Source organism: Vombatus ursinus, unplaced genomic scaffold, assembly GCF_900497805.2.
Source record: "Vombatus ursinus unplaced genomic scaffold, bare-nosed wombat genome assembly UNPS02014812.1, whole genome shotgun sequence".
Taxonomy (NCBI): domain Eukaryota; kingdom Metazoa; phylum Chordata; class Mammalia; order Diprotodontia; family Vombatidae; genus Vombatus; species Vombatus ursinus.
Window position 1 is genome coordinate 80,458,185 of NW_020954590.1, and position 27,727 is coordinate 80,485,911.

The 27,727-nt window shown below is 37.5% G+C and overlaps 1 protein-coding gene across 1 annotated transcript in view; it reads right to left on the minus strand.

Annotated features, from left to right (window-relative positions):
• The window catches only part of LOC114053716 (thymocyte selection-associated high mobility group box protein TOX), a 371,079-nt gene extending 345,675 nt beyond the window's left edge, over positions 1–25,404 (minus strand). Inside the window, exon 1 of the mRNA XM_027876845.1 lies at positions 25,163–25,404. Within this exon, the coding sequence (XP_027732646.1) occupies positions 25,163–25,264 (102 nt within the window). The 5' untranslated portion in view covers positions 25,265–25,404. The remainder of the gene's footprint in view (positions 1–25,162) is intronic.
• Positions 25,405–27,727: the final 2,323 nt, after the last annotated feature.

Sequence of the window (27,727 nt, forward strand, 5' to 3'; positions counted from 1 at the left end):
AGGAAATGGATAAGGAAAATATCTTTGCCAAGAGAACCCCAAATGGTGTCACAAAACTGAAATGATTCAACAACAACAACAACAACAACCCGAAGCATTAATACGCAGAAAAATCCATACAGCATATATATGAAATTAATATATACAAAGATAGACAATGTAGTTAAATCAAGGTAGTCTGGGAGGGTGGGCACTAGTACGAGAGTAGAAGAGGTCACGAAAGGTTTCAAGTAGAAAATGGTGCTTGAACTACACCTCAAAAGAAGAGTAGGAACTCTGTGAGGCAGAGAGGAGGGAATGCATTCCAGGGATATGGGAAGGTCAATTTAAAGGCCTGGAGATGGGAGTATTATGTGAAAGTAACAGAGGACAGTTTGACTGGATCAAAGAGCATAGGAGGAGAAGTAACCTCCAGTGAAGCTGGAGAGACAGGTGGGACCAAGTCATGTAGGGTTTTTAGGTAAAACCAAGTTTATATTTTATCCTGCAGGCAATAGTAAAACAATGGGGTTGATTAAATAGGGGAATCACGTGGTCAGATCAGTGCTTAAGGAAATTATTTTGGGAACAGTATGCAGCATAGACTGGGGTAGTGAGGAACTTGAAACAGGGAGACTAATTTGGAAATTGTTGCAATAATCTAGGCAAGAGGAGTAATGGTCTGAACTAAAGTAATAGCTGAAAAAAAAAGAAAATGGGGGGCAGGGAGAGAGGTGACAGATAAGAGAGGTGCTGTGAGGAAATAGACGGATATGGGGGATGAGGGAGAGTGAGGCATCCAGGGCAATGCTGAAGTTAACAGACATTCAAGACCTGAGAAAGATGGTGGTAACTTCAACAAAAATAGCTTAGAGAAGAGTATTCTGGTTTACTCTATCAGCATCCCCAGCTCACACATACCCCATATCAGCCAGAAGTCTTCAATTAAATTTTTGGTCCAACTCAAAGAAATGCAACCAGCTACACTAGGATTGGTTTCTAACACATGTTGAACCATATGAAAGCCCATGCTGGAAGAAGACTCTTATCTCAAATGATCTCATCTCTCTAATGCTGGAACAGACATCTATCTTTCTGCTTGTTTTATTTTCTTGTCCTTTCAATGTGTAAATTTCGACTAATTATTTGTCTTGAGATTTCTGTGTGTCCTCTTGCCACAGGGTCCTGCTTTTCTGACCCACCCCTCCTCAAGACTTCCCTAAACTTGCTTGCTTCTTACCTGTCCCATTCCTGATCACCACTGTGATCACACTGTGTCCTGATACCTTCCATCTGGCTTTCCAGGCCTCTCCCAGTGATGTTTGACTCACACTTGCCTGGCATCCCATCCCTGGCTGTGACTTAGGTTTCTCATTCTGATGAATGACATTTGACTACCTATAGCCAAGAAGTTCAGTCATTTTAATATCAAAATAATTTTCATATAACAATCATTTATAACATAATTAGTGTATAACAAGAATAAATTGCACTTCATATTATATGTTATAGTGGATAGTTATATATAATTAGATATTATGTTAAGATATATCATATAGATATAACACCTTTGGGTTAAGACTTTCATTTATAAGTAGGGAGGACTCAGGATATCATGGGGTTTTTGAAGCCTTGTATAAAACAGCTTCAGAAGATGATTGAATAAATATTTTATCCCCTACATAGCAGCATAAAGATCTTCACATTTAGTAATAGCTTTCCTAAAGTGTCAAAGGGTAGACTTCATAAGATCAAAGATACAATGTGCCACCTTAGAGATTTCCTAGTCCAGTCACTTCATTTTACAGGTGTGGAAACTGAAATCCAAAAAGGAAACTTTTCCAAAATTACATACTAAGTGGCCAGGCTTGGATTTAACTCATCCTCTGACCACAAATCCAGCACTTGCCACTGTACCATACATTTCTCCAAATAAATTTTATGAGGTAGGAAAAACTATAATAAGTAGCATTGAAGGGGGTGCTATACTTCAGCATGTAGAGGAGAATGGAAAATGAACAAAAGGTTTCATTAGGAAACTAAAGATAATTTTAGGAAATAACATTAAAAAATCAGAAAACTGGAAATTTAGTCATCTTTTTTATTGTATAGCTATTAGATGTAAAAAATTTGATGTTTTTATTTCACACAACCTATTATATGTTGTATGTACTGAAAAACTACAGAATAATTAAATTAACTTTTAAAAATTAGAGTGATATAGTAGAAAAAGTGCTGGCCTAGGTGTCAGGAGTTTGACCGGGTATATTAGATGGAATTTAACACTAGACTTGTTAAATGTTACATAAAGTTATATAACAAATATTATATAAAGTATATACTGACTAGAGTCTAACTATTCAAGTTTGCAACAAGGAAATAATGTTTCCTTTTCTATTATGATAGGATGATGAAACCAATTGAAACCTTACTCAATTTCTGTTGCTTAGGCTTGTTTTTCTTTAAAATATCCTTATGGATTTTATCACCATAGGAAAAGTTTTATGACAAGAATTCATCTTTTTTCCTTAGTTCTTAGTTCATAACCATTGTGGTAGTAAATAAAAATTATTTGTATATTCTCTATTTTCTTTTTTTTATAATTAGTTTTCTCACTTGATGCTCCAGGCTCCACCTCCTAGGTACTTGGACACTCAGAATAGCTTACTGTTGGGGAAGTTCACCATTCGAACAACCAACATAAATCACAGAACCTTAAATACTGAAAGGGACCCAACAGTGGACAGAACTAAGTCCCAGAGAGACAATATAACTGGTTTATAGTCATATACCTGGTCAGACTCCTAGATCCTTGGCCAGCACTTTTTTCACTACATCATTTTAATTTTTAAAAGCCAATTTAGCTATTCTGTAGTTTTTCAGTACATATAATGTATAACAGGTTGTGTGAAATAAAAACACCAAATTTTTTACATATATAATGCTAAACAAGGTGTAGACATAATTTCAAAATCTGTTACCCTAATTTAGGTTTGTGTTGACAACTCCAAGCAATCGATGATTTGTATGTATATTAATGAATATCTGACATTGTATAGACTTGATATTCTATATGCAAAAACAAACTTGGCTTACTCAATCATTCAAATCTTTCTAAGGAGATACTACCACTCAATTTTGTCATTCAATGTTACATTACACATAAACTAATACTGCCATAAGTTCTTGACCTTGGGAAAGAAGTTCTAATGCTTAGTTTTACTAGTGTAAAAGCAAATTCTGCAATTTGTAAGATAAGTAAAAGGGCAAAAATTCCTGTTCAAGGGAAGAGGGTAACAGACTGTGCCATATGGCTCCCATAGCCAACTAGATCTCTTTTTGGAAGACTCTCAAAGACCCTAAGCACTGCTAAAATACAATAAGAAAAGGAGAACATTTCTCTTTGTATTGTAAAAGAAAGGTTCTTAGTTTTGTTATTAAATGGAAAGATATCACATATTTAGATATGACATCTCACTTTTCCTTTTGAAGAATAAGACAAGAAGTGGAATGATTTTTCCCATTAAATGCAATTATTGGAAAGCTTTTAAATGAATTATTTAAGTAAGAAATATTAAGCAATCTCTTTCAAGAAAAAGGGAATAGAACCACTAATGACATTAAAAATCCTCAGGCTGACAGTCACAAACTCACACCACTGCACTGTTATTGTGTTTATTTTTTTCCTTTTTAAGTAAAGATCACAAATAAATATCAAATATCACAAAATGAATGGTTCTAATTCTGCACAATGCTATAATGAAGTCATGGGGATTATTACAAATGCTTCAGCATTAAAAATTCATCACCAAAGAGAGAGAAGCTTTCTATTTGTGTTGCTCTGAATTTAAACACAACATGCTAAGAATGGCTGATTGTACTTAGGAAGAGCTGCTGACAGCCATCAGCAATCCTGTGCAAATGGTGTATGTAAAATGTAATAAGAGCTTCAGGAGTATATTTCAACCCATATAATAAAGCAATTGTGAAGCTGTAATTGCAGTCTGGTTCCATACCATATTAGGGTAAAGAATGAGATGGTAAGAAAATAAAAGATTCATAAAATTATTTTGTAAGCAATTTCTACAATGACTGTCTCCCAGAATATGCAGTGTCTGTAAGAAAAATATACACATAAAGAATATACCTTTTGAAATCTAACATGACAGATTTTAACAAAGCAAATACTGACAATTTTTATGAGTTGAATTTTTTAAATGCTGTTTAAATAATGTTAATCATCTTAATGTAGCCCACAAAATAAAAAAAAAATAAAAGTTGAGATGAAATCTCAACCTTTGTTTCTGTATAATATAGAGTGTACCAAGGCTTACATGGGGCATATTCTACAATATCAAAAAGACAGTAAGTAAAGAATGATTTCCCAGTCATCACTGAAACTTTTCATTGGTTTTTTTACTTAACATTATTAGAATGCCATTAAAAATAATTCTCAAATGGATAGTTTAAAAATATAATTGACTCCAGCTATGGCTGGACTTTATTGTATTGGCCACCACCCCAATGAGGCAATGGAAAGAAGGCCAAGGAGACTTTACTTCTGCTGTAAGCCACTCCATCTAGAATAAAGGAAAAGAAAAGAGACCCAACACAGTCTAGACACAAGAACTAAGACAAAGAGGTTTAGTGCTTCACATTGTAGTAGTCTTAGATGAATGAGCACTTTGGTTAGAATCTTCCTATCACTTGAATCACAGTCAAACTATCTCTCATTGCTGGTGGATACTTTAGCATTTGTAGCTAAATCAGTCATATTGCTTGGTGTTGCATTTTCACTTTTTTTTGCATGTAGCATGTGCCCAAATACTTAGATTTTAAAAGAAATGAGGGTATTAAATTTATAAGAAATTTGATGATGTTCTTAAAAGTAATCAGGTGAATTCTGCTTATCTTTGCTGCCAACTTATAGTTATGTTTTCTGAGGACTCAGTATAAAATCTAACAAAGTATCTGGACAAATGTTGTTTTCTCTCGGTCTAATGTTATGGATATGGTTAAGTGTTGGTAAAACCCCATGAAATTTTGGTAAATTAAAATCTGAAATGCTAGCGTATGACAATTAATTGAACCACTGGTTAAAAAAACAAAACATTCTCATCATTCACTATTTATTCAGGTATTTCACTATGTACCCATAAGTCTGTCATAACAGTTAGCTGACAAGGATAAGAAAAAGCCCTAGTAGTTACTTCAAGTATATCTCAGAATCTCAAGAGTTGAAAGGGTCCTCAGTGGCTGTCTTGCCAAAAATAGTTGAGAAGCCCTGAGAGATCACCTTCACCAAGGAGCCATCCAGCCATTGTTTGAAAACCACTGTTTACAAGCTTGTCGACATCCTTCCTTAAATGTGATGTCCAGAACTGAACAAAATATTCCAAGTGTAATTGCAGTACTCACCTCACTCCAGGTGAGAGTACAGTGAGATTCTCACTTCTCTGAGACTAGATGTTCTGCTTTTTCTTGCTGCCTACGTAAGCATTTACATTTTTGGCTGACATATCAAAAGTTGAATAATACTGGACTAAAGCTTCAGGTCTTTTTTGTACAAAGGACTATCTAGACATGTCTTTCCCCATCCTGTCCTTGTAAAGTTGATTTTTTAAATCCAAGTGTAAGACTTAACATTTGTCTCTATTAAACATCATCTTATTAGTATAGGCCCAGTGTTCTAGACTGTCAAGATTCTTTGGCATCTTAATTTTGTCACTCAGCATGTTGGCTATCCTTGCCAGCTTTGCACCATCATCTGCATGTTGTACTTCTCCAACTCATTGATTAAAAATGCTAATCACAGGGCCAAGCACAGACCCGTTGTACAATCCACCGGTGACTTCTTTCCATTAATGACTATACTTTGGGTCTGACCATTCAATCAGATCCAAATCCATCTACTTGTATTCTCACCTTTCTCATACCTCTTCATCTTGTCCACAAGTGCAGCTCGAGACAGTTGCTTTGTCGACTGCTTTGCCTAAATCTAGGAAAATTGCATTTATAAAATTTCCCTGATTCAGCACTATTGGCTCAATGAAAAGAAAAGGAAATGCTTTTAGTTTGGCACACTTATTCTTTGATGATGACATATGACTCTTTGTGTCACCAAATGTTTTTCTAGATGTTCACCGGTTTTCAGACTCCATTCTACCCAACTCCCTCTTTCTTTTTCAATTTGGATTAATGATCATGTAGTATCTGTCATTATCTCTACAATCTTTTCTAAAACAATTGTCAATGGCTCAAGAATTACATCTGCCAAGTTCTTTCAGGACCTGAGAGCAAGTTCTTGTGAGGTCAGTAGCTTAAACTCAAAGGTAACCAGGTGTTCCTTTGCCTTTGTCCCTTCTTATCTTGTGTTCCAAGTCCCTATTACCCACCTAGTTCTGCTCTTTCCAATCTAATGATCCCCCTACACGGCCAAAGAAAAAGAAACAAATTAAATGTCGAACACTTTTACCTTCTCTTTGCTGCTCCTTCTTATTCACCATGAACAGATCACCTATCCCTTCTCATATCCTTCTCTTTTCTCTGATACAGCTTAAATATAAAGTATGGAGACTCTGGGCATCATCAAATTGATTGGCTTCTACTCTGACACTTATGACCTGAAGGACTATGGGCTAATCATTTCATGAAAGCTCCTTGTGCCTCAATAGCCTCATCTGTAAAATGAGGAGTTAGGACTTAATGGTCTCTAAGGCCCCTTTCAACTTTAACTCTATGATCCTAGGATCCCACCCAGGACACTTTGCAGATTATTACTACAGCTAGGAGGTGATATCATCTACTCTACCAGATCCTAATGATGATGGGAATGGTTGAAAAATGGCTACCTAGGGGGCAGCTAGGTGGTGCAGTGGATAGAGCACCGGCTCTCAAGTCAGGAGGACCTGAGTTCAAATCTGGCCTCAGACCAAACACTTGACACTTACTAGCTGTGTGACCCTGGGCAAGTCACTTAACCCCAATTGCCTAAAAATTAAAAAAAAAAAGAAAGAAAAATGGCTACATAGAAACTGAATCTCAATGAGAACATGGACAGTAGAAGAACTATCTCTAAGGAGAAAGTCAGGTATGCACTTTGAAACTAATTCAAGGTACAACATAAATAATTACTTCTAGGGAGGTTTGCTGCTTTTCAATCACATTGCAGGGCTGCTTAGCGCAGTAGATGTATTAGGGCGGTACTGGAGGTCCACCTGAGGAGGGGTCCTGACTGGAGCTGAACCCCACTTCTGACCAGTCCAACGGAAAAAAAAAAGACAGCCTTGGCTCAACAACCATTCAAAATGGTATTGCTTTTTAGGGAAGGCAGCTTGGTGCATTGCAAAGTTCAAAAGATTTGGGGTCAGAGGATCTGAATTCAAATTCCAACTAAATGTAAGACCTTAGCAAAGTCATTTCAGGGCCTTAGTTTCCTCACTTAGTTCAGGGCAGAGGTTTAGAATGCATTTCTCTCCCTCATCTGGATCTTTTTGTTTTTCTTTCTCCTTTTCCTTTCCTGCATTTCAGAAGTTCTTTTCAGGTATCTTCACTGTGTTTATCCCTAAGAAAATGCCCAAGGCTTGAATCCCTCATTCTGTAGCTAAACATTTTCCAGGCAAAAGTTCTTGCTAGTGGCTGCACTGAGCAGGCTCAGTATCCATCCCTGAAGCTCTACATTATGTGAATATTCCCTGTGTTTGTCCTCCCCCTTCCGCAGAGCTTCACTTCAAAGTGTAGGATAGTGTAGATATACGTTCATAGCCTTTGGCAATTACTACTGCCCAACGACTGAAATAACTCCTCAGTGGGACTTCTATCCCTCAGTGAAAAAACATTTTCTAAAAACTTTCTTACCAATGAATAAGGGCATTAGTGGAAATCAGGAAAAGACAGGATAACTAAAGGTTCCCACTGGATAATCAATAGCCAACGTGTCTTAAGGAGGTCTTAGGGCTTCCCTTTTCTCTGATCCATTGTGAAGAATAGGTATGGAAGATTAGTACTTTAAATAGATCTTTGAACCTTGCTTGAGGACCTCAAAAGTACTGCCTGATAAAGATTTCTAAGTATCCTAGGGTATTTAAAAACTCTCAGATTTAATTACTACTCAACCTGGGCAAGGCTATCACTGAACAACGTATTTTAGGGGAATCTCTTGCAGGCAACTGCAGAAAATCGATGATTATAACACAATTATAATTGGGTTCTCAGAGGTAGAAAGACCCTCAGATGTCCAAACGGTATCTGAAGTCCAATACCCTCTGTTAACATCCACAAAAAGTATTCACCCAGATATTTTATTTAAAGGCCTCTGGTAAGGAAGAAGCCACCACCTCAAGAGCTAGCCCATCCCACATTTAGCCAGCTATAATTATTAGTTAGGTTTTTGTTTTTAAATACGGAGCTGAAATCTGCCTTTTCTAAGTTCCTTGCATTGCTGCTGTTTACCCCCTTTCTTAGGGCCAATTCTCTTCAGAGGGACATAATCATTGCATGCTAGGGTTTGAAGTTATTTCAAGAAGTCCTGTAGTCAAACCTTTGCCTAAATAAAGTTTGTACCTTATATGGGAAAATGTATTGACTGCTAACATCCATGCTTTTTAATTAAAACAGTGAATTTACAGGCAGGCCGTAAGGATTCAGTGTTCTAGAAATCATAGTTTGTATCTAAGAGATGTGCCTTTTGGCTGAATTATAGAGCCAGTAAGGTTTATCATTGGTCTAGCTCTTTAAAAGTAAGAAAATACAAGTTCTGTTGTAGTGGAAAGCATACTACATTTGGAGTCAAAGGATCTGGGTTCAAATCTTGGCTTGGTTACTTAATACTTGTGTGACCATGGACAAGTCATTTAACTCCTCTAGGCCTCAGTTTTCCAAACTGCAAAATGAGAAGTTTAGACTCGATGACTTCTAATAGTCCTTTCATGTGTTTTAAATCTGAATTTTCCAGTCTGGTGAGCCTAGTAGGCCCAATTATTTTATAGAAGCCTGGAGTCACAGCCCCTTCAAATAAGCTAATACTTGTTTTAAAAATCATTATACACTCAAGCTTTAGAAAGGGACAATGAAAACAATTTATCTGAAGCATTATCAATAAAGCCCTCTAGCTTGTTGTAATGTGGATACTAAATGTGGAAGGTTAACATTTCATCCAAGTGCAAATTCTTACTCAGTTGCTCTATTCTATCTATTTGAAAATAAGAAAGTATAAAGGCAACAACAACACAGACTTAACAAAGGTAACAGAGGCAGCAACTACTTCAATACTTCTACAGAAATGGCCTCTGCTTGATGAAGTTCTTTACTAGAGTTACCATCTATAAAAGTGCAATGTGTTCAGCTGAGCTCCCCCTTCCCCAACCCACAATTTGGAAGTGCATTTCCCCCCCTTTGCTTGAGCTCTCAATATAAAGCATGAAACAGTCTTCCATTGAGTTAGAAAAAATTTCACTATGGCAGAACATAAAGCTAAGAGCTTAAAACACCGTGAGTTTTCAGTTTTTTGCTTTTGAAAGGATCAGGAGTTCATTTAAACAGCAATTACACTGTACTCTCTGCCATATAAAGGGCTGACTCATGATGCTGTAATTTTACACTTTGCTAGAGTGTGTTGAGATAACATATTAGAGCCCTGGACGGTGTTCAATCCCTCTGGGATGTCCTAAGGCTGCAGAGTCACAGCTTTTCAGCATCACTATACTTATTACCCTGGCTATATATATTACCCTGATGCTAATCTCATTCTTGCTAATTCAGGATCACATAGGAAAAAATAGGCTCAGTGTTCAATTTACAACCTGAGTGGCTAATTTTCACATCCTGTTAAATAAAAACAAGGGGGAAAGCCTTCCCCTTCTCTGCCCCATGTGTATTTTTTCCTAATTTAATTTCCTGTTTCATATTAATAAGCCCTTGACCAGTTTAGAGATCTAAGATTAAAGTTATCTGAAAATGAAAGTTGTACTCTTGTTTGAAAAAGTAAAGATTCTTCATTTACACATCTCAGTAACATAGCTGGCACATCCAGGCTAGCAAATCTTGGCAAAGAAAGGAGTGCCATCAGAAATTAATCTTTGACTTTAAAGTTTCTCAACAGAAAAGCTGTCCTAAGAACAATGCTTAAATATACTTCTTAATGTCATCATGCAGAACAGTAAAATCTCTTGGTTTTTTTTGTACTTAAATTCATATTCAATTGTGTGAAAATCCCACATCTATGTCTTTCACTTTAATTCTTTTAAGATGCTAGATTTTAAAAAGCAATTGACCTCAGCAATTTTTTTCTATTGCCTGGAAAAAAAAAAAAAGTCTGTTCAAAGTACTCTTCAGGAAAAAAAAAAAAAGGAGGGGGTGGAGAAAGATAAACACACTTCTCATAGTGACACAAGGAGAATATGGTCTGGCAGACTTTTCCCAACTTGTAACTGAAATGACTTTACATCATCCAAATAAATTAGGGCTGTAAAAAATAAAAATTACTCGAATGGATTTTGGTTCTACTTTCAAGCAGCAGAGGCTATAGGGACACCAAGTGTTTCCCCTTCAGAAAACCAATAAGGAATGACTATGGTACTTATACACCTCTACACACTCTCTGTCTCTGTCTCTGTCTCTCTCTCTCTCTAATGGCCATTACAAAAAAAAAAAGGGGGGGGGGAAGGAAAGGAAAGGAAAGAAAAGAAAAGAAAAGAAAAAGCATTTTTTGGCTCGGCTGACCTGCAGAGATATGGAGCTAAGCAGAGTCAGTGAATTCACTCGCTCTGATATGCACACATGATATGCAATTAAAATCTCCATTCACATTCCTACCGGGTTGTCAATCAAGAGAAAAGCCTTTTTGACAACATTCAGTGAAGCGTACCAACTAACCGCTGAACAGGAACTTAAACAGTAACAGCTTTTGTTACTCGCAAGAACGGATTTTTTTTTTTAACCAAGATTGGGTTCAGTTTCTAAGAAATCATTATGTTCTGAATTTGAAGGCCTTTCCTTAAAAATGAAAAATGTGTCAGCAAAGATTTTGTATGGGAGGCTATGTGATGTAATACATTGAAAATATGAGATATGTAGAAAATTTTAACCTTTTTGACTGGAAGAAACTATTTAACTTTTCACATTTAGAACAATGAACAATGCTCTTAAAAGAGGGCTTCTGGGAGAAATGCATCTTCTTATCTGTTCTAAAGTTTGTGATAGACAAGATTGTAAAAACAAACTTTGCACACTGATCTACTTATCTAAGATGTCTAAGATGGGAAAGAAAGCTGACCAGCTTGTGAAAGTAACACAGGAAGGCAACTTTATTAATCATTAGGAGAATATGAAATATGTGAGAAATACTACATGCATCATACTCTTCAATTTATGATGCTCTATAGAAAATATTATGCACATAAATTCTTTCCAGATGAACATAGAAGACACCCTGGCCCATAACTTAGTTTCTGTTGAATATCTAATCAATGTCTATGCCCTTGATAATAGCATATTAGTGTGCTTTAAAGTTATAAATCTATAAAAACAGGGCACAGCAAAAATTGAACATAGTATATGTATTAATCAGATGCTGTGTCTGTTTTGAGCAACCAATCTTGGGTTATGATTTTTAAATGAGTTAATCGTACTAGATATTGAAATATTTGTCTCCTTACTTCTCATACTCTGTAGCTGAAGAGAGCAGATGCATCCTGACTATTAACAGTCATGACAAATTGCCTTACTAATGAATGTTACACACTGGAAGTGCCACAACTGATTAAGCTACCATTCCCCACTACCAGACAGAGAGAGACGGGGGAGCTCCAGCATGGACAGCTCTGATATTCTGCCAACACGCCTTCAGGGTATAGTGCGGTATTTAGAAAAACACTGTAAATTCCATATGAACATATTAGAAAAGCCTATGTGTATACAACAGGTTTGTAAAGAACATTAGATAAAACAGCTTAGATTGCAGCTGATGAGCCATGTCAAATGGATATGTTCAAATTATTTGGTATCATTATAAAGTGATGTTAAAGAATATTTCTGTTGTGTGTTTGTTCTCTCTTCCCCCCAACTTCCCTCTCCAACCCCCCAACATTGCTTGTGCTTTGCATTTCACATAAAATCTTTCTTTTGTCAGTTCCTTTGTTGGTGCAAAATTGGCCGCAGTTCAAATTCAAAGTACTCCTATTCATTTACTGACCAATGTCATTCTAGTTCACATCAGCCAGAGAGCTAAGCTCTAAAAAACATAAAAGGCTTGCCTCACCACTGACGAATAATGTGTACATTTTTACAGAGCTTAAACCTTAATGCTTTCCCTGAAACTAACAATACAGTATATCTTATCATTCCTTTTCCACAAGCAGGCAGCTGCTGAAACGCTTGCCACTTCAAAATATCAATTGCTTGCCAGAGTTGTCCTCAACACACCCTGTCAAACTCATGTATATTGTGCAATGAAAATGGTGCAGGGCTGAAAGCTAGAAATTGTGTCAAATTCTGCTGTAAGGGTATGATGTGCAAAGAACAATGTATGACAACCGTAGAGACCACAAACAATGGTATTGGAGCCAGAGACTTCATATATCACAACTGTGCCTGTACATATTTTATTGTAGCCATTATATATTTAAAGCATGACAAATGTACCATAGTACATTATGGGCTACACAAATAGAAACCCTACCACTAGTTTGGCTTTTTTTTTTTTTTTTAAATTTCTCTTGATGGTGGAAATGCTGTTGGAGTTTTGTCTCTTTTTCGTTATTTAAACACTGAAGATTTTCCAGCCATACAGGGAAAAACACAGGGTTATCAAGATGAATAACAGAAAACAGAAGAAAGCAACACAAGATGAGAAAAGGAGATTTTGCTCAGTTAACATTTTGACTTTTCTTTTAAGACACAATAGCCAGGATTAAGTCCAAGACAAACTGAGGCTATTAAGAGTACTACACTATCACTATGCCTATAAATTGTTGTATACCTAATTTTAAAGCAGGTAAGTGCTGGTCTATTGATTTGCATGATTTCCTAGCAAAATGGAAATCCCATCTGAATATGTTCTTTGTGTGCAGAAAATATGGGATGAAGAAGCTTTTACTCTTATTGCTTCTCTATGCCAAAAGGACAATTAAGAAAATAATTTTTCACCAGCCAATCAGATCTGTAAACTTAATGACAATTCTATAATGTCTATTTAGAGGTTAAATACTACCTTCCTAATCCCCCTCTTGATTATATTTATTTTAAATAATTTGGGTTATTGAGAAGGCATTCTTCTGAATGTCAACTTAAATGAACATATAAAATCTGAAAATGGCCTAATTTAAGGAGACACCAAGTTAATTATAAAGAAGCTCATTGACTCCAATAAACCTAAACTAAGTCATCCATTGATCGTTGAAATGGGAAAGACTGTTTAGGAGGAAAAGATAAGTGTATGGATATCTATCTATTCATCTGTCTACAACCTAGCTTAGGTTGCAAAACCTTTCTCACACAAGTAGCTCAGAGGAGAATTAACTGACAGGAGGCTAAATGAAATGAAAAGATAAGCTTTTAAGGTGTTAATAAATATTTTGGGAAAAGAATAGGTAGTTGAGGTGCTCGGGGGTGTTGACCTTTGCTGTGTTTATTAGTGGGACAATGATGCATTATTAACACACAGCAGCTGTACCTGAACTGCTGCCATGAATATAATAGCCTTTTATAGCCATCAGGGGAGTGAGATAGGAGGCCTTTATTAACCACTAGACATGATTAGCACATTATGTGAACTTTAGTAGGCAAATTATCTCTTATTGAAATATAATGTTGGTTATAACTAATTGTAAACATGATTTTTAAAACTTCCCAATGCAAAACTAAACACTTTACTACCATTTAGCAAATCATTGGTTAGCAATCTTTGGAAATCTTTTCTTTTGTCCAATGTATTCGTAGGCTCTTTACCTCGAAAGGGAGATTGAGTCATCGGAGACAAACTGTAAAATTACTTAGCACTACAAGTTCATGAATATTAACCTTTAGAAATATAGCAAAGCATACAGACAAAATTTCTCACTACAATTAGGTAAAACTGTTAAAGAACTAGAAAAGCTGCTTTGGGATTTTTCTTTTTATTTCTTTAGGCATTTCTTAAAAAGATTAGTTTTGCAATAAATTTTTCAAGAGTTAACTTGAAAAAGTAACAGCATAATTTACTTCAAAAAGCTTAATTTTGGGAAAGGAAAGATTATCCCATTAGCCTTAGTAACTGAACATAGAACTGAGAGTCCATTATGAGCAGTCTTTTATGCCCTAGCAGAAAGTCATTAACATAAAATAAATCATTAGCTTTGATATTAAGCTTCTACTATCTGCAGGTTTCTATGATTAATGTTCATGACTGCATCTGCCAAATGATAAAATATACTTTTTGTCGAAAGGTTATCCTGCCTTTTTATTATTAATATTCCCCTTATCCACAATTGTTACTAGCATCTTAGGCTGGAGTTCTTAGTGTATAGAGGTAGAATTCTTTCATAATTTGGTATGATGACAATCAACTCATGTACTCTTGCCTATACATACATATTGCATATAATATACATATTATACATCCATATATTTTGTGTACATATGTATATATTCATGAACATATATCTATACACACAACCACATATACATTAAATAAGTTACAATAGTTAAGGGGATGGGGAATGTGTTCCAAAGTGATAAAAGTGGTTCCCCAAGCACACTTTGTTCTCTCTAGACTTTGTTTTGCATACGATATCTCACAATTCATGCCTTTTTCTGACCCATATAACTAAAGGGGAAATTGGGGGAATCTGGCTAACCTAATGACAGGAAATGCAAATAGTTTTCTCTTCCCAGCTGTGGAGGGAAGGCATGTTGTTACACCCTATTAGCTGATCCAGGAGAATTGTTGGGGCATAGTTTGGGGTGGGAAGGGAAATTTCTTTCATACAGAACAATCATTCAACAAAGAATTCTAAAGTACTGTTTATCTGTATTGACATTAATCTTTACAAAATTACCATGCTTCTTCTTTGAGACTAACAAATACAAATACTTTTTTTTTCCCCCATTGAACATGTTGAACATGACTGGGAGAGAGTACTTAGTAGTAGAATTCAGACACTAGCCATACAATGTTTTATCAAAGGATACAGATTGAGTTCATGCTTGCTAAAGAAGTTGACTAACAGAGGCAACCAAAGATCTTCCTCCCCAACTTTTTTAGTTTTGCCTAGGGAATAGTCATTATTTGGTCTTTAATGTTTTTGTTTGTTTCCATCCCACATACATTCAGAAGGAACTCCACAAGTGTCCCCAAAAGGGACTAGATTTGGGACTATTAGATTAGATCCTCTTTGCATTAGAATACTATATTAGCTATGATATTTACTTTCACTTCCTTAAATAGAGGCCATAACCGGAATAATTCTACTAGCTAATATGCTTTCCCTTCTTCCAAGATTCCCCAGCATAACCTTTCAGGCATTATGATCTACAAATACACCCATAACCATAGGAAACAACAAAATGATTTAATAAAAATCAGCCTCTCTGGTTAGGTAACCTACAACTGTGAAAAAGACCTTCCCCTTTCAAAAGGAGCATGATGGGGGGGGGGGGGGAGACACCAGTCAAGAATGGGAATGCTAAGAGAATCTGACATTTGCACTAACCTGGATTTGTCAGACATACATAACATTCAAGTGTGTTTTGTAACTTGGAATGCTCTGTATTTTCTTAGGAAGCAACAAAGCTATTGGTGTCTATTTCTGCTGTTTATCTAGGAATTCTTATAAAGCAGTCACAGAGAAGTGCTTCTCATAACCTAGCAATGAAATATATTAGATGCTTGGCTATTGTACAATCACTTTTAACATCTAAAATGAAAAATAGGCAAACCAAAAAAAAAAGCATTAGAATGACCTTTAGTATAATATATGTATATATATTTGTATATATATGTGCATATGTATATGTGTATACACACACATATATGTATATGTATACACACACACAATGTTTAATATATAAAATGAAAATGCAAGGGTAGATTTTTAAGAGCTAACTTTAAAAATTTAATCAAGTTAAACTCTTCATATATCAAAATAAAAGGTATTGGAAAATATTGGCATTCCCTGCCATAAACAAAGGCAGATTTTCATTCTGGCCTTCACCCCTCCCCCAACCTTTTTCCTGCTATACTATCAGCATCTAAGCCCAGAACATTACAATGTTGCCATTTTCAAAATGAATGCTGTAGGGAAACATGTTATAACCAGGAAAAGCTCATTCAGGTTAATGTGAATTCCATGTCTTAAAGTATTATGGAAGTGCTGCTATAATTAACAGTCTGTTGGCACTTCCATTAGAAACCACATTTTTAAGCAGTTTATAACTCAACTGTTTTTAATGAGAAATTGCTCTTTAGGTTGAAACTTGGCATGCAGGGCCAAGTTAACAAATTTTGTTAACAAAAATTTCTCAAATTCATTAGGGTAGGTATAAACTGGAGTATCTTGGCAGTCCAGTTCTCCAGCAGTCAGTTCATTTAACAAAATTCATGATCAAAAGTAAGAGCTATTGTCTCTGCTGTTGGCACCACTAACAATAGGAGGCCTACCATAAGTTCTTTCACCCTGAGATATGGTTAACTTCAAAGTAGAATGGAGATAAATGGTGGGTGGTGTTGCAATGGCTGATACCTGCAAGGCCAGGGTTACATTAAGTTGTTGTTGCTCTTATAAGCATTTAGTGTAAATAAATATCAGGAATAAGACCATTAAAATGTTAGAATTTTTAATTAGGACAAAGACTATAGCTGTGACTCATATTACTATAAGATCTGGTAGTTGTGATTAACTATGATCTAGCTTACAAATAAAAAGGCGAAATTTTGTATACCTATATGGTGCCACCTAGATCATTAATTTTACTGTTAAAAAAAAGAGAATGACAGTGGAATATTTAACATTGAAATGTATCTGATCAATATTCACAATTATTGATTTCCATTTTAAAAATATCCAAAGATATAGGGTTATATATATCCAAATATATATATATGCATATACATATATACATATATTTGGAACCCTGCATCTTTGTTGAACTCTATATTTTTGTTGAAAGGTTATCCTGCCTTTTTATTATTAATATCATATATATATGTGTATATATATCTCCAAAGATATATGTCCAAAGATATAGGGTTAGATATCTATATGTGATGTCTAATCGTTGCCCAAGAAATGTTGACATTCCCATTCAAACTTGCCATGGTACAAGATGAGAGAAAAGCTATCCAAATGCTACTGTCTGTACTACTCACATTTTGAATATGGGTACCGTATTATATTCACTTACAAACAAATAGCGTATCAGTTCTAAATCCTTAAGTTATGATCTATCACTCACAAAATCTTGGAAGCCCAAAAATTTTCTTATGCTGGGAATTTTAATCCAATTCTTTCAATGTAATTGTGATGTGAAGACTTTATCTCAAATATGAAATTCAATGATCCAATTCATGCAACATCTATTAACTGAGGCTTCATGCACACTGCAGCATGCTGGACACTAGGGATAACAACAAACATAGTCTCTTTCTTCAAGTTATTTACATTTTAGAAGGAGATAAGACAAATATATAACTAGCTTTAATATAAATTATATTATAAGGAGAGGGCCAAACAGAACAGTAAGAAAGATTCAAGGAGGGAGAGATCACTCATTTACTCTATTCCAATAGAATATAAGTTCCTTGAGGGAAAGAGTTATTTGGTTTATCTTTGTATCCCTGGTATCTAGCATAGAACCAGTATATAGTAAGTTTTTAAATAAATGCTTGTTGAATTGAATTGAATTCATAGGTAAGAAGATCTGGAAAGGTTTCATGGAAAAAGGTAGTACCTGGGCTGGGCCTTGAAGAAATCTAAAGAATAATGTTCTTTTTGGGGAGTATTACAGGAATGGAGCAAGCTAAACACAAAAGTACCAGGCAGGATATGGGTGGATAAGACTGGGAATAGCAAATTATGCTGAATTGAAGTGTGTGTATGTGGGGGGGGGGAGGCTAGGAATGTAAAAAGGTTAATTTTGGCCAGATTGTAGAGGATGATTTTAAGGGTTAGGCTAAGAAGTTTATATCTCATTTTGTAAGTAATTAGGAATCACTAAAAGTTTTTGAGAACAGGACTGATGAGGAAAAACTAACAATAGCACAGGATGATAAATTTACTTCTTCAAACATCTCAATTATATAGAACTACAATGTTTTAAGAGTTGGAAGATACTTTCGAAATCACAAAATCCAACTGTCATTTTAAAGACCAAGAAAGTAAGTTCCTAATTCAAGATCATAAGACTCATTAGTGGCAAAGCAAGAACTAGAATTTAGGATTCCTGGTGCTCTTTCAAATGTTCTTGCCACAATATCATGCAATGCCAGTTCTGGCACTTACTAACTTGAGTAAGTCCTTAGATTCTCTATTACTCAGTTTCCTTATGCACAAACTAGGAGAGTTAGTTGGAATAATTGACTCTTCAGATGCCGTATAGTTCTAGATGTATAATACTCCACTAGTCGTCACTTAGCAAAATTATAGGATCATAGATTAGAGCTAAAAGGGGGCTTTAGAGGACATCAAGTACAACAACTTTTATTTTTACAAACATGGGAACAGAAGGAGGTTAAGTGACTTGCCCAGAATCTTAGTAAGTTTCTGAGACAGGATTTGAACCCAGGTCTTCCTGAATCTAAGTCTAATAAGAAGTCATGGTGCCTCTCATCCAGTACTGAGGACAGAATAACCTTCCTATATACCATGTCTCACTCTACCCCCACAACTGAAAATGTTTTCTCTCTCCTCAAATTTTCGTAGACCACATTGGATCTTTCCTTCTTTAATATGGGGGAGGGGGTGGAAGGATCAGACCTGTGATTTCATCAAGGTAAGGAATTTCCAATGGGGGAAAAACTCTCTTCATTTACGCAGATCAGCAATTCATCATAACTTATAATCTTGAAAGAGTTATCTTTAGCTCTGTGAATTAAGTGATTTTTCATTGCAAATAGCTGATAGGTATCAGATTAAAGACTTGAATTCAGGGCTTCGTACTCCAAAGACTCTATATACTATAATACTCCATCCCTAAATTATAGCATATTCTCTGTGTCACTGTTTTTTCCTTGTGAATCTTAAGCTTAGAACAGTGCATTGCATACAGTAGGAACCTAGCCTTTTTCATTCCTCTTGCAAATTCAATGTTAGGTGGGGTAAACTGGAAGTGGATTTCCACTGATAAGAGTTGAAAGGTAGTCAGATGAAAGGGAAGAAACAGGTGAAAGGAGAGAGTTGACCAGGATAATCATGCTAATGAAAAGAACAGAAGGCACACATCACAAAATTGACACAACATATCAATGCCATGAAGAGGTGAGAGAATGTACATGTTAGGAGTCAAAAATCCTTGTCCCCATATTCTGATTTGGGAAGTTACAGGAAAGAGTTGCTAAGGAACAAAGGGGAACATGGTACATGTTACATGTGGGTAAACTCCTGGTGACAGTTCTTCTAAAGGAAAAAAGTAGACTACAAGGAAAGAAACACATGAATCATCCAAGAGGTCTTCTAACTCTCTAGCATGTTCAGTAAGTAGTATTAGTTGAGAAATAGAAGATGAGATGACTTCTCAAATGATAGTGTAATAAATTTGTACAGACTGCCATGTAGCATTTTTCAATGTCTCCCCCTTCCTTTCATAAATTCTCTTTTTCATAAAGGCAAGATTTCAGGGAAGGTCAAGGTACCCCAACAAGCTCCTAAAAACTTAGCTCTGGGACTTTGAGGTCCTTAAATAAAGTGAATCTTTAATCTGGAAATGTCCCTAATTCTTCCATACCTTGCTCTTTTTGTTGCCATACAAATTATGCCACTCCTACTAAAGCCTGCTAGAAGCTTCATGTTTGTATAAGCACTAGTTTCTGTAGAAGATATTTAAATGAGTTTTCTGATATTGTAGTTTCTTTTGCTAAGTAGGCAAAAGATCAAATTGCTTCATGAAAAAATCATTCCATACCCCTTAAAATGAATCATAAAATGTGGAAATACTAAACAGCTTATAGAAATAACTATCTTAAAATGATAGTATTGCTTTCCAAAGCTCACAGAGATAACCCTTTACAAAGAAGTTTAAACTTTAGCTAACTGGCTTAATAAAATATCCAACAAAGCCAAGATAGGCAGGCAAGTTCAGATTTTGCGTTCTTTTTGCCTCGGTATCTTCATCTGTAGCCTTTGTAAGAGAACTGTATTCCACTTCTTAGTTGTGAATTTTTTAAAAAATTGTTTAAAGACCTCTTAACTTATAAAGTTAATAAACAAACAAAAAACCCACATACAAAACAAAACAAAAAAAGCAAGTATATTTTAAGCAGCAATCCTGAAAAAGGTACTAAAAGGTATGAAAACTTTCATAAATGCCCTACCAATCCCTGAGGTGGAGGCAAGTTCCAACCAGAAACACAATAATGTACTGGACCAGTCTGGAGCTGATGTGACTAAATTGCTTGGAACCATAAGAACAGACAATGATTTTAGAAGCAAAATGTCAAATAAAATATTGACATACAATTCTATCTTTAAGAGTTTGAGAACCCTGAGTTTTATATATTTTGTAACTTGGATGAATGAGAATGATTACATTAGTTTTGAAAGGCAAAATATCCTATGGAAATATCATCATCAAAGGAAATTGTGCACAGAAAAGTGGCTGGGTGGGTGGGAGATGATGAATAATGGTTTTCCCTTCTGAAAAGTAAAATAATGTTACAGGATTGTACCATGAGTTAATGCCAGGCTAATTGTGAACAGATCATTTCTTCCGCACGCATATGAAAAATAGTGCATTGGGTTTTCTCTTTTAGCTGAATAAATGTTTGTTGTTGTTGTTCCTTTTTTGACTGGAAGGTACTATCCCAAACATTTCCTACTGTTATTCACTTAATTGATAAAGACTGGTAAGCAAAGATTTGTTGGAGCTCCTTTATTTCTGATTTAACTAACAATCCAAGAAGGATGTATAATACATGATTCCCAAAAGTAACCATTGAGAATAGTAGAGACCATTATTTTCCCTCCCACTGTTGGTAGAGGTCAGCCTCTCTGTCATTAGTAAAGTCATAACATAATTATATTACTACTCCTTATGTGGGCAGATACTTTGCAACTTGAAAATACATTACAAAGTTTCAAATGTAAAAAAGTACCACCTCCTTATCCCAATTTAGCATTAAATCAGTGAAAACAATCTTTAGAAATGACAGTATACTGAGAAACCAAAGGAACTGTTATTACTATGTAGGTATATATTTAAACTGATGATTTGACATCTCCAACTAGAACAAATAGGGCTATATTTTACTACTGAACTCATACTGTGTGCTCATTTAATCCAATTTCTTTGTAACATTCAGTTCAATTAAGGGATACAATGTTACTTAAAATAGTCTTAATTGGCTGAAATAGGGTTATGGTAGAGCTGTGTTATTTATCTACAAATGTCTGAAATATAACTATGCTTAAAGCATCAGGAGGTGAACAGTGTTACTTCAAGCTTAAATCTGTCTGTCCAGTCTGTAAACCACACTGTTATTTCAAAGGTTGACCTATATACAGCAGCATACCATCCATTTTGCCTGTTTGTATAAGAGATACCTCACACAGTTGCCATAACCAACATTGTTTGCATTGTTCTCTCACTTTTCTCCCTCAATGGCTGTGTGAAAAAGGAGGCAAGTTTGCATAGAGATATGTGCATAGTGTAATGTGCTCTCACAATAAATAGATCAACACTAGGCTGAACTGTTTAGAAAATTCCTTCTGCTGAGTTTATTAGAAGAAAAGTGAAAACTGTTGATTTTTTTTTTTGCCATCTGTAAAACAGCAGTGCCGAGGGTGCCAGTATAACTCAAACTTGTGCTTTCATTTAAAGTAACTTAGAGGGGATGGTGGTATATTAATTTTTATAGACTGCAGTAATCCTGTATCAAAAACATTTGGGCAAAGTACAGTTCTGATTATATATGTAAATACAAGTCATAATCTGGCAACAGATTCAGAATAAACTATAATTTGCTTTATCACTGCAACTTTCAAAAGTAAAAATAATGTGGTGAGGTTATCTCACTGCAAAATATGGCTTCATTGCAGTCTTAAAGAAAACTGAAATTGCTTTCCAATCTGATATGTATTGGATTAGTCCAATTAAGGCTGTTTTATTTTATTTTATTTTATTTAACTAAATGAAGATACAGTTTTCTTACTAAATATCTTTCCTAGATGTATCTTTTAATGCATTGGAAAGCCACTTGAATCTTCATAAAAATGAAGGATGGTTGAAAATTTTCTAAGCAATTGAAATATTTGATCTAGACACAAGTTTTGTATAAATGGTAATCATGATGGAGTGGAAAACACAATGTTTAAGGAAAGCAGCCTGCCTCTCAGGGGCCTAGCAAACCTACTCAGCCCATTTAATATAATCAGGGATCAGTGACAAATACATTTAATAGACTGCTACGAATAGATGTTCTGGAGAAGGCACCCTGTGAGAAATATTCACATGAAGTCTTTTTCCAACTATGATAAGTATGTCTTATGACTTTGCATTTTTTAAATCCATTATTGCCCAAGATAAGTTAAATAGAAGACTTGCAACTCCTCTATAGAAAGGGTGGCTAATTTGCATTTAAAAAGAACAGTTTGCTGCTTCATACATGGCATGACTTAAAAGGAGCTTCAATGAGCTAGTCAAGAAACTCTGAGGACTTTCTAAATTAATTTATTCAATTTGCTGCACAGCCCACCAAAATTATTTAAAACACTTAATTGGGAAATGATTTAATATATTAAAGTAATTTCTGATTTTTCCAAAGCATTTAACTTTTAAATTAAATTTAGCGCTACTATCTTAAGAATGATGAGTAAAATGTGTATCCAAGCCATTACCTTCCTTTTGGAGCCTTAAATCAGTGCAAGATTTAATAAGGTTTGTCCAGTTTAACTGCCAAAGGGGTTCGCATTCACTGAGTTCTAATTCAGGCTAATGAATTTTTGACTGTTTTTAAACCAAATATATCAAGAACAACAAATACACCTTTAAAAAATGGAAATCCAAACTTAAACTTAAAACAGCTTATCATTCATTCTCTCCAATGCCCAAAGTTCACAGTACTTTTAAACTTCTTTCCATTTACTATTCAAGTCAACTCTTCAAACTTCCTTAAGTATCAACTCTAGGAGGAGAGTCCTGTGCATTACCTACTAACAAATATTCCCCCAAAAAACCCACAACCGGTGTTTAACCACAGGGTGGCTGATTCCCTATGTTCTGATAGATGTAGTTTACTTAACCTAAGTTGTGTGAGCTCACTTTTCTAATGCTTCTATCTACAAGTCTATGAAGTTTTTTTTTTTTTTGACAAGGCAGAACAGAAGATGGGGATGCGCTCTCGCTCGCTATCTCTCTCTCTCCCTCTCTCTCTCTCTCTCTCTCCTCTCTCCCTCTTTCTCTCTCTCTCTCTCTCTCCTCTTTCCCTCTCCCTCTCTCTCTCATCTTCTTGCATAATAAACCGCTACTAAAGGCTAATATAGGAACACAAACATTTTCCAAGGTGTTTCACTCTGAAGAGCATCTCACCACTCCTGGACTAAGTTGCTCCAAACGTTATGAGACATCAGTTTAGTAAAGGAACAATACAGAAACGGTGCAGCTGAGGTAAATGCCCAGCATTTCAGAAAAGTGTTGCAGGGAACTTAGCTGGCCTATTTGTCCAAGTTCCACGGATGGAACTTTCAGACATATTTGAAACAAAAACCTGAAGACGGACAAACACCCACAGAGACACTGACTCTAGTACTGCTTATTCATCATTTGCTTCCCTTGCTGGAGCTTGTTTTGGAGAACCACTTTCTGATAATTTTTCCTCCCACTATCTTTTTTATTCAAGTGCAGAAATGTTCCCCAAAGGCAAAGAAAGTGCAATCCACGTATAAATAAACGTCAGCTGGTTTACTCTACAGAGCCACACTGAAAATCATCCTGGTTTGCTTCTGGTCAAAGATAATCGAAGTCCTCTGGTGTCTTTGCAGTCAAGTGGGCACGAAGTATTCCGGTCCCGCTGGCCACCCCACGGTCCAGAAACACCTTCTTGCCCTCTGCCACTGCGCAGAACTTCTCTCCTTAGAAGCCTGGCCAACACTGACCGAATCAGGTTGGAGGGAAATTAGTAACGCAGTTTGCAGGCCACTAATGAGTCGGACTTGTCCAATTCAAAACAAACTTGTCATCTCCCTTTGCACCCTAAGCGGGGGTCCGATCTTGCCCAAACTGTTAAACTATTAAGCCTGGTGAATCCTGACAAGTGAATTGGCGTGCTAATCGAGAGTTTAGCAGCCTGATTTGATTTGTGAAAACAAAAGAGTTTGTCGGGGGGAGGGGTTGGCTGGGGGACTACACCCCCCAACCCTTAGTAAGTAAGGGAAAGCACTTGTATATACATTTAAATACTCTATAATTACTTCCTTTTCTAAATAATAATGCCTCCACGTCAGAAAGGTGGTAAGGAACACATGGGGTCTGCCAGTACCGAGAGTAGGGGTTAAGATGAAACATGGGGGGGGTGGGAAAAGAAAATGGAATTCCCTCTCTTACTCTCTCCACCAGTCCCCTACTTATCCCAGACCCACCCCCAAAGTATTCCGGGGTTTTGTTCTTTTTTAAGGGCTCCAAGGCGAACCTCGCCAGGCGTCCCTTTACTCCGGAACAGCAGGAAGGAACCGTACAGAGCAAATCCTGTCACTTTCCGCACAATCGCGGTGTTTTGAAAACACCCGGAGCTTCTCTGCAATATTTACTACCAAACTGCAAGAATGGCTTTAGTGGGCTGCGAGCTGGAGTGTTAGTTAACTCAGGAGGCAGTCTGCACATACACAGCTCCGTGAGCTTCCATCCATGCAAACCAGTAAGGCAAGAACAACAAAATAACAACCCTTCAAATAGAGGGGGGGAAAGGAAAGAAAAAGGAACCCCACTCCCGTGATCCCAAAGAACGGATTAAACAACAAACAAACAAACAAGGAGAAGGCCGAAACAAAAGCAAACAATTCACCTTGTTGCAATAGTAGGGGTCCAGGCAGGGAGAGGGTCCCAAACAGGGAGTATCAGGAGCGGCAGCAGGCTGTGGTGGCGGTGGATAAAATCTTACGTCCATTTCACTCAAACATCAAGTAACTCTTTTCCTTTCCTTTCCTTTCCTTCCTTTCCTCTCCTTTCTTTTTAATTAAAAAAAAAAAAAACTGTCCAGCAAAACAAGATTGGAAGGAACAGAAAGAGGTGTCTGGGCTTAGGAGTAAAAGAAACACCTTCCTCGCCTCACATCCGTTTGCGGTTTGTTTAAAAAAAAAAAAAGAAAGAAAGAAAGAAAAAAAAAAAACCACGCGCAACTCTTCCAAAAAAGCAACAGTCTGCAGATGTCTGCAACAGAAAGAAACCCTTCTTCTCCTTCTTTTTCTTCTTCTTCCTCTCCTTCTTCTACTGCTGCTGCTGCTGCTGCTGCTGCTGCTGCTACTCCTGCCGCCGCTGCTGCTGCTGCTTCTCCTGCCTCTGCCGCCGCCGCCGCCGCCGCCGCCGCCGAAGCCGCTGCTGCAGGGCAGGTAACTTCAAGTACTTATTGTTTTTCCCCCTCCCTCCCCACCCATCCCCCTCCCTAACCCACTCCCCTCACCAACCCGACACACACTAACTAGTTTTCTAGCTATAGGTATTTTTTTTTATTGAATTCTCTAAGTTCTGGTTTTATTTTATTCTCTCCACCTTCATGGATTGGGGGGGGGGTGTCGGTAGGCAGGGACAGGGGAAGGGAGGGGGGGAGAGGAAGCGGCCGCTACTCTCCACTCTCCCCGGAGTGGGATGGGCTGCAAAGGGACTGGACGCAGACCGGCCTTTTAGGCAGGAGGAATGGCTGCGGGCTGCCGCTGCCGCTGCGGCTGCGGCTGCTACTGTGCCGCTGCCGCTGCTGCTGCCGCTGCTGCAGTTGCTGAAGCTGCCACTGCTGCTGCTGCTGCTGCCGCCGCCGCCGCCGCCACTGCCCCCGCCGACGCCGCCACCGCGCTGGGCTCACAGCGTCGAAGACCCCCAAGAGAAGGGGAGGGAAAGAGGAAAGTGGAGGTAGGAAGAGAGAGAAAGGAAAGGTGGGGAGTGAGGGGAGGAGGAAGAGGAAGAGGAAGAAGAGGAAAGCAGGGACGGAGTGCTTTGCTTTGCTTCCACACGGCTCCTCCGTGTTTTACACAAAGAGCTTGTCGAGCTACAGCCATTTACTGCTTTGGGGCACTGATCCCTAGGATGAAGAGAGGGGGCGCTGTGGAATACCCCCCTCCACGCCCTCCCTCTCAATCCGCACCTCCTACCCTCCCGCCTCCACACGCCCACCACACCAACACCCACCCTCCTTCATCCTTCCTCTTTCCTCCATCCCCACCTCTCTCCGGTCCAGTCTCCTTATGCGACATCCACCCACCACCACTAGGACCCTCTTCTCTTCCTTCCCATCCCGAACTGAGTAGTTCCAATAGGACCTCCTAGACTATGGGCTGCTGCGCAGGGGGCCCGGCAAGGAACTCCACTAGAGAAGAGAGAAGAGGATCGGAGCTGGAGGAGATTACCAGAAACGGTGTATGGTATCATTGGGTATTCTCGGACCCACTGGGAGATCCTCAAGCGCAGGCAGATGGGCTGCAGGAGCATTGCCCCTATCTCCCGGTTCCCTTCTCCCTCACCGAACTCCTTCTCTCCTTTACCTTTGCTCCACTGGATGACTTGAAGAGGCTTAGGCCCACGAGTTGTCTTTGGGGGAGTGGGGGTGGGGTGGGGTGGGGGTGGGAGCTATGAAGAAGAGGTCAGAGAGGGTTATGTCAGAGTCAGTAAGAAAATAGTTATTAGCCCAATATAGGGGAAGAGAAGGAAATGCACATGTTTGGACAGTTGCAAAAGAGAAGCGAATGGTACCTCCTGGGCTTCTTTTCTGTGACTGAGTTTTTCGAAGGGGAATATACCCTTGGTCAAAAGTGAAGCTCTATAGTCAGCCTCCTTGTCAGGGTGATGGCAAAGTAGGATGAGGAAGCCTCAGAGGGTGCTTTTCCCACTGAACAAATCCAGCCTCAGATCTGCGGCCTGGGCTTTTCTACTTTGTGGGTGTTTCCTACTTTATGGGTAAGTATGATGTGTTTGGGACACCCTATTTGTATTCTATATTTCCAGTCTTTCTAGAGCTTGGGGAAAGAAGCCAGGAGGAGTCTGTGACGTTTGCCGTCCGAGTTGTAATGATACCAGGAACCCCGCGTCTACTGGTGTATAGGGGTTCTTCCCATCTGTTTCACGTGTGCTTTGGCACTGGGAAAGAGATTAATACGATTTTATGGTCTTTCCAGTACACTTCACAACCTGCTCAGTACTCACAACTTCTTCATTTGAAATGTTGCTACTTCTACTATGGAAAACAGAAGTCAAGTAGGGAAAAGCTAACAAAAATCAAGGATAGGAAATGTTAAAATGTCAGCTGGAAGCCCCAAGGTGCCTTTTATCATTCCTTTTAAATATACAAATATGTAGAGGATGTTAAACATTGCATGTCAACATGGTATAAAATCATAGAGTATTGAACCTGGCTCCTAGAGCT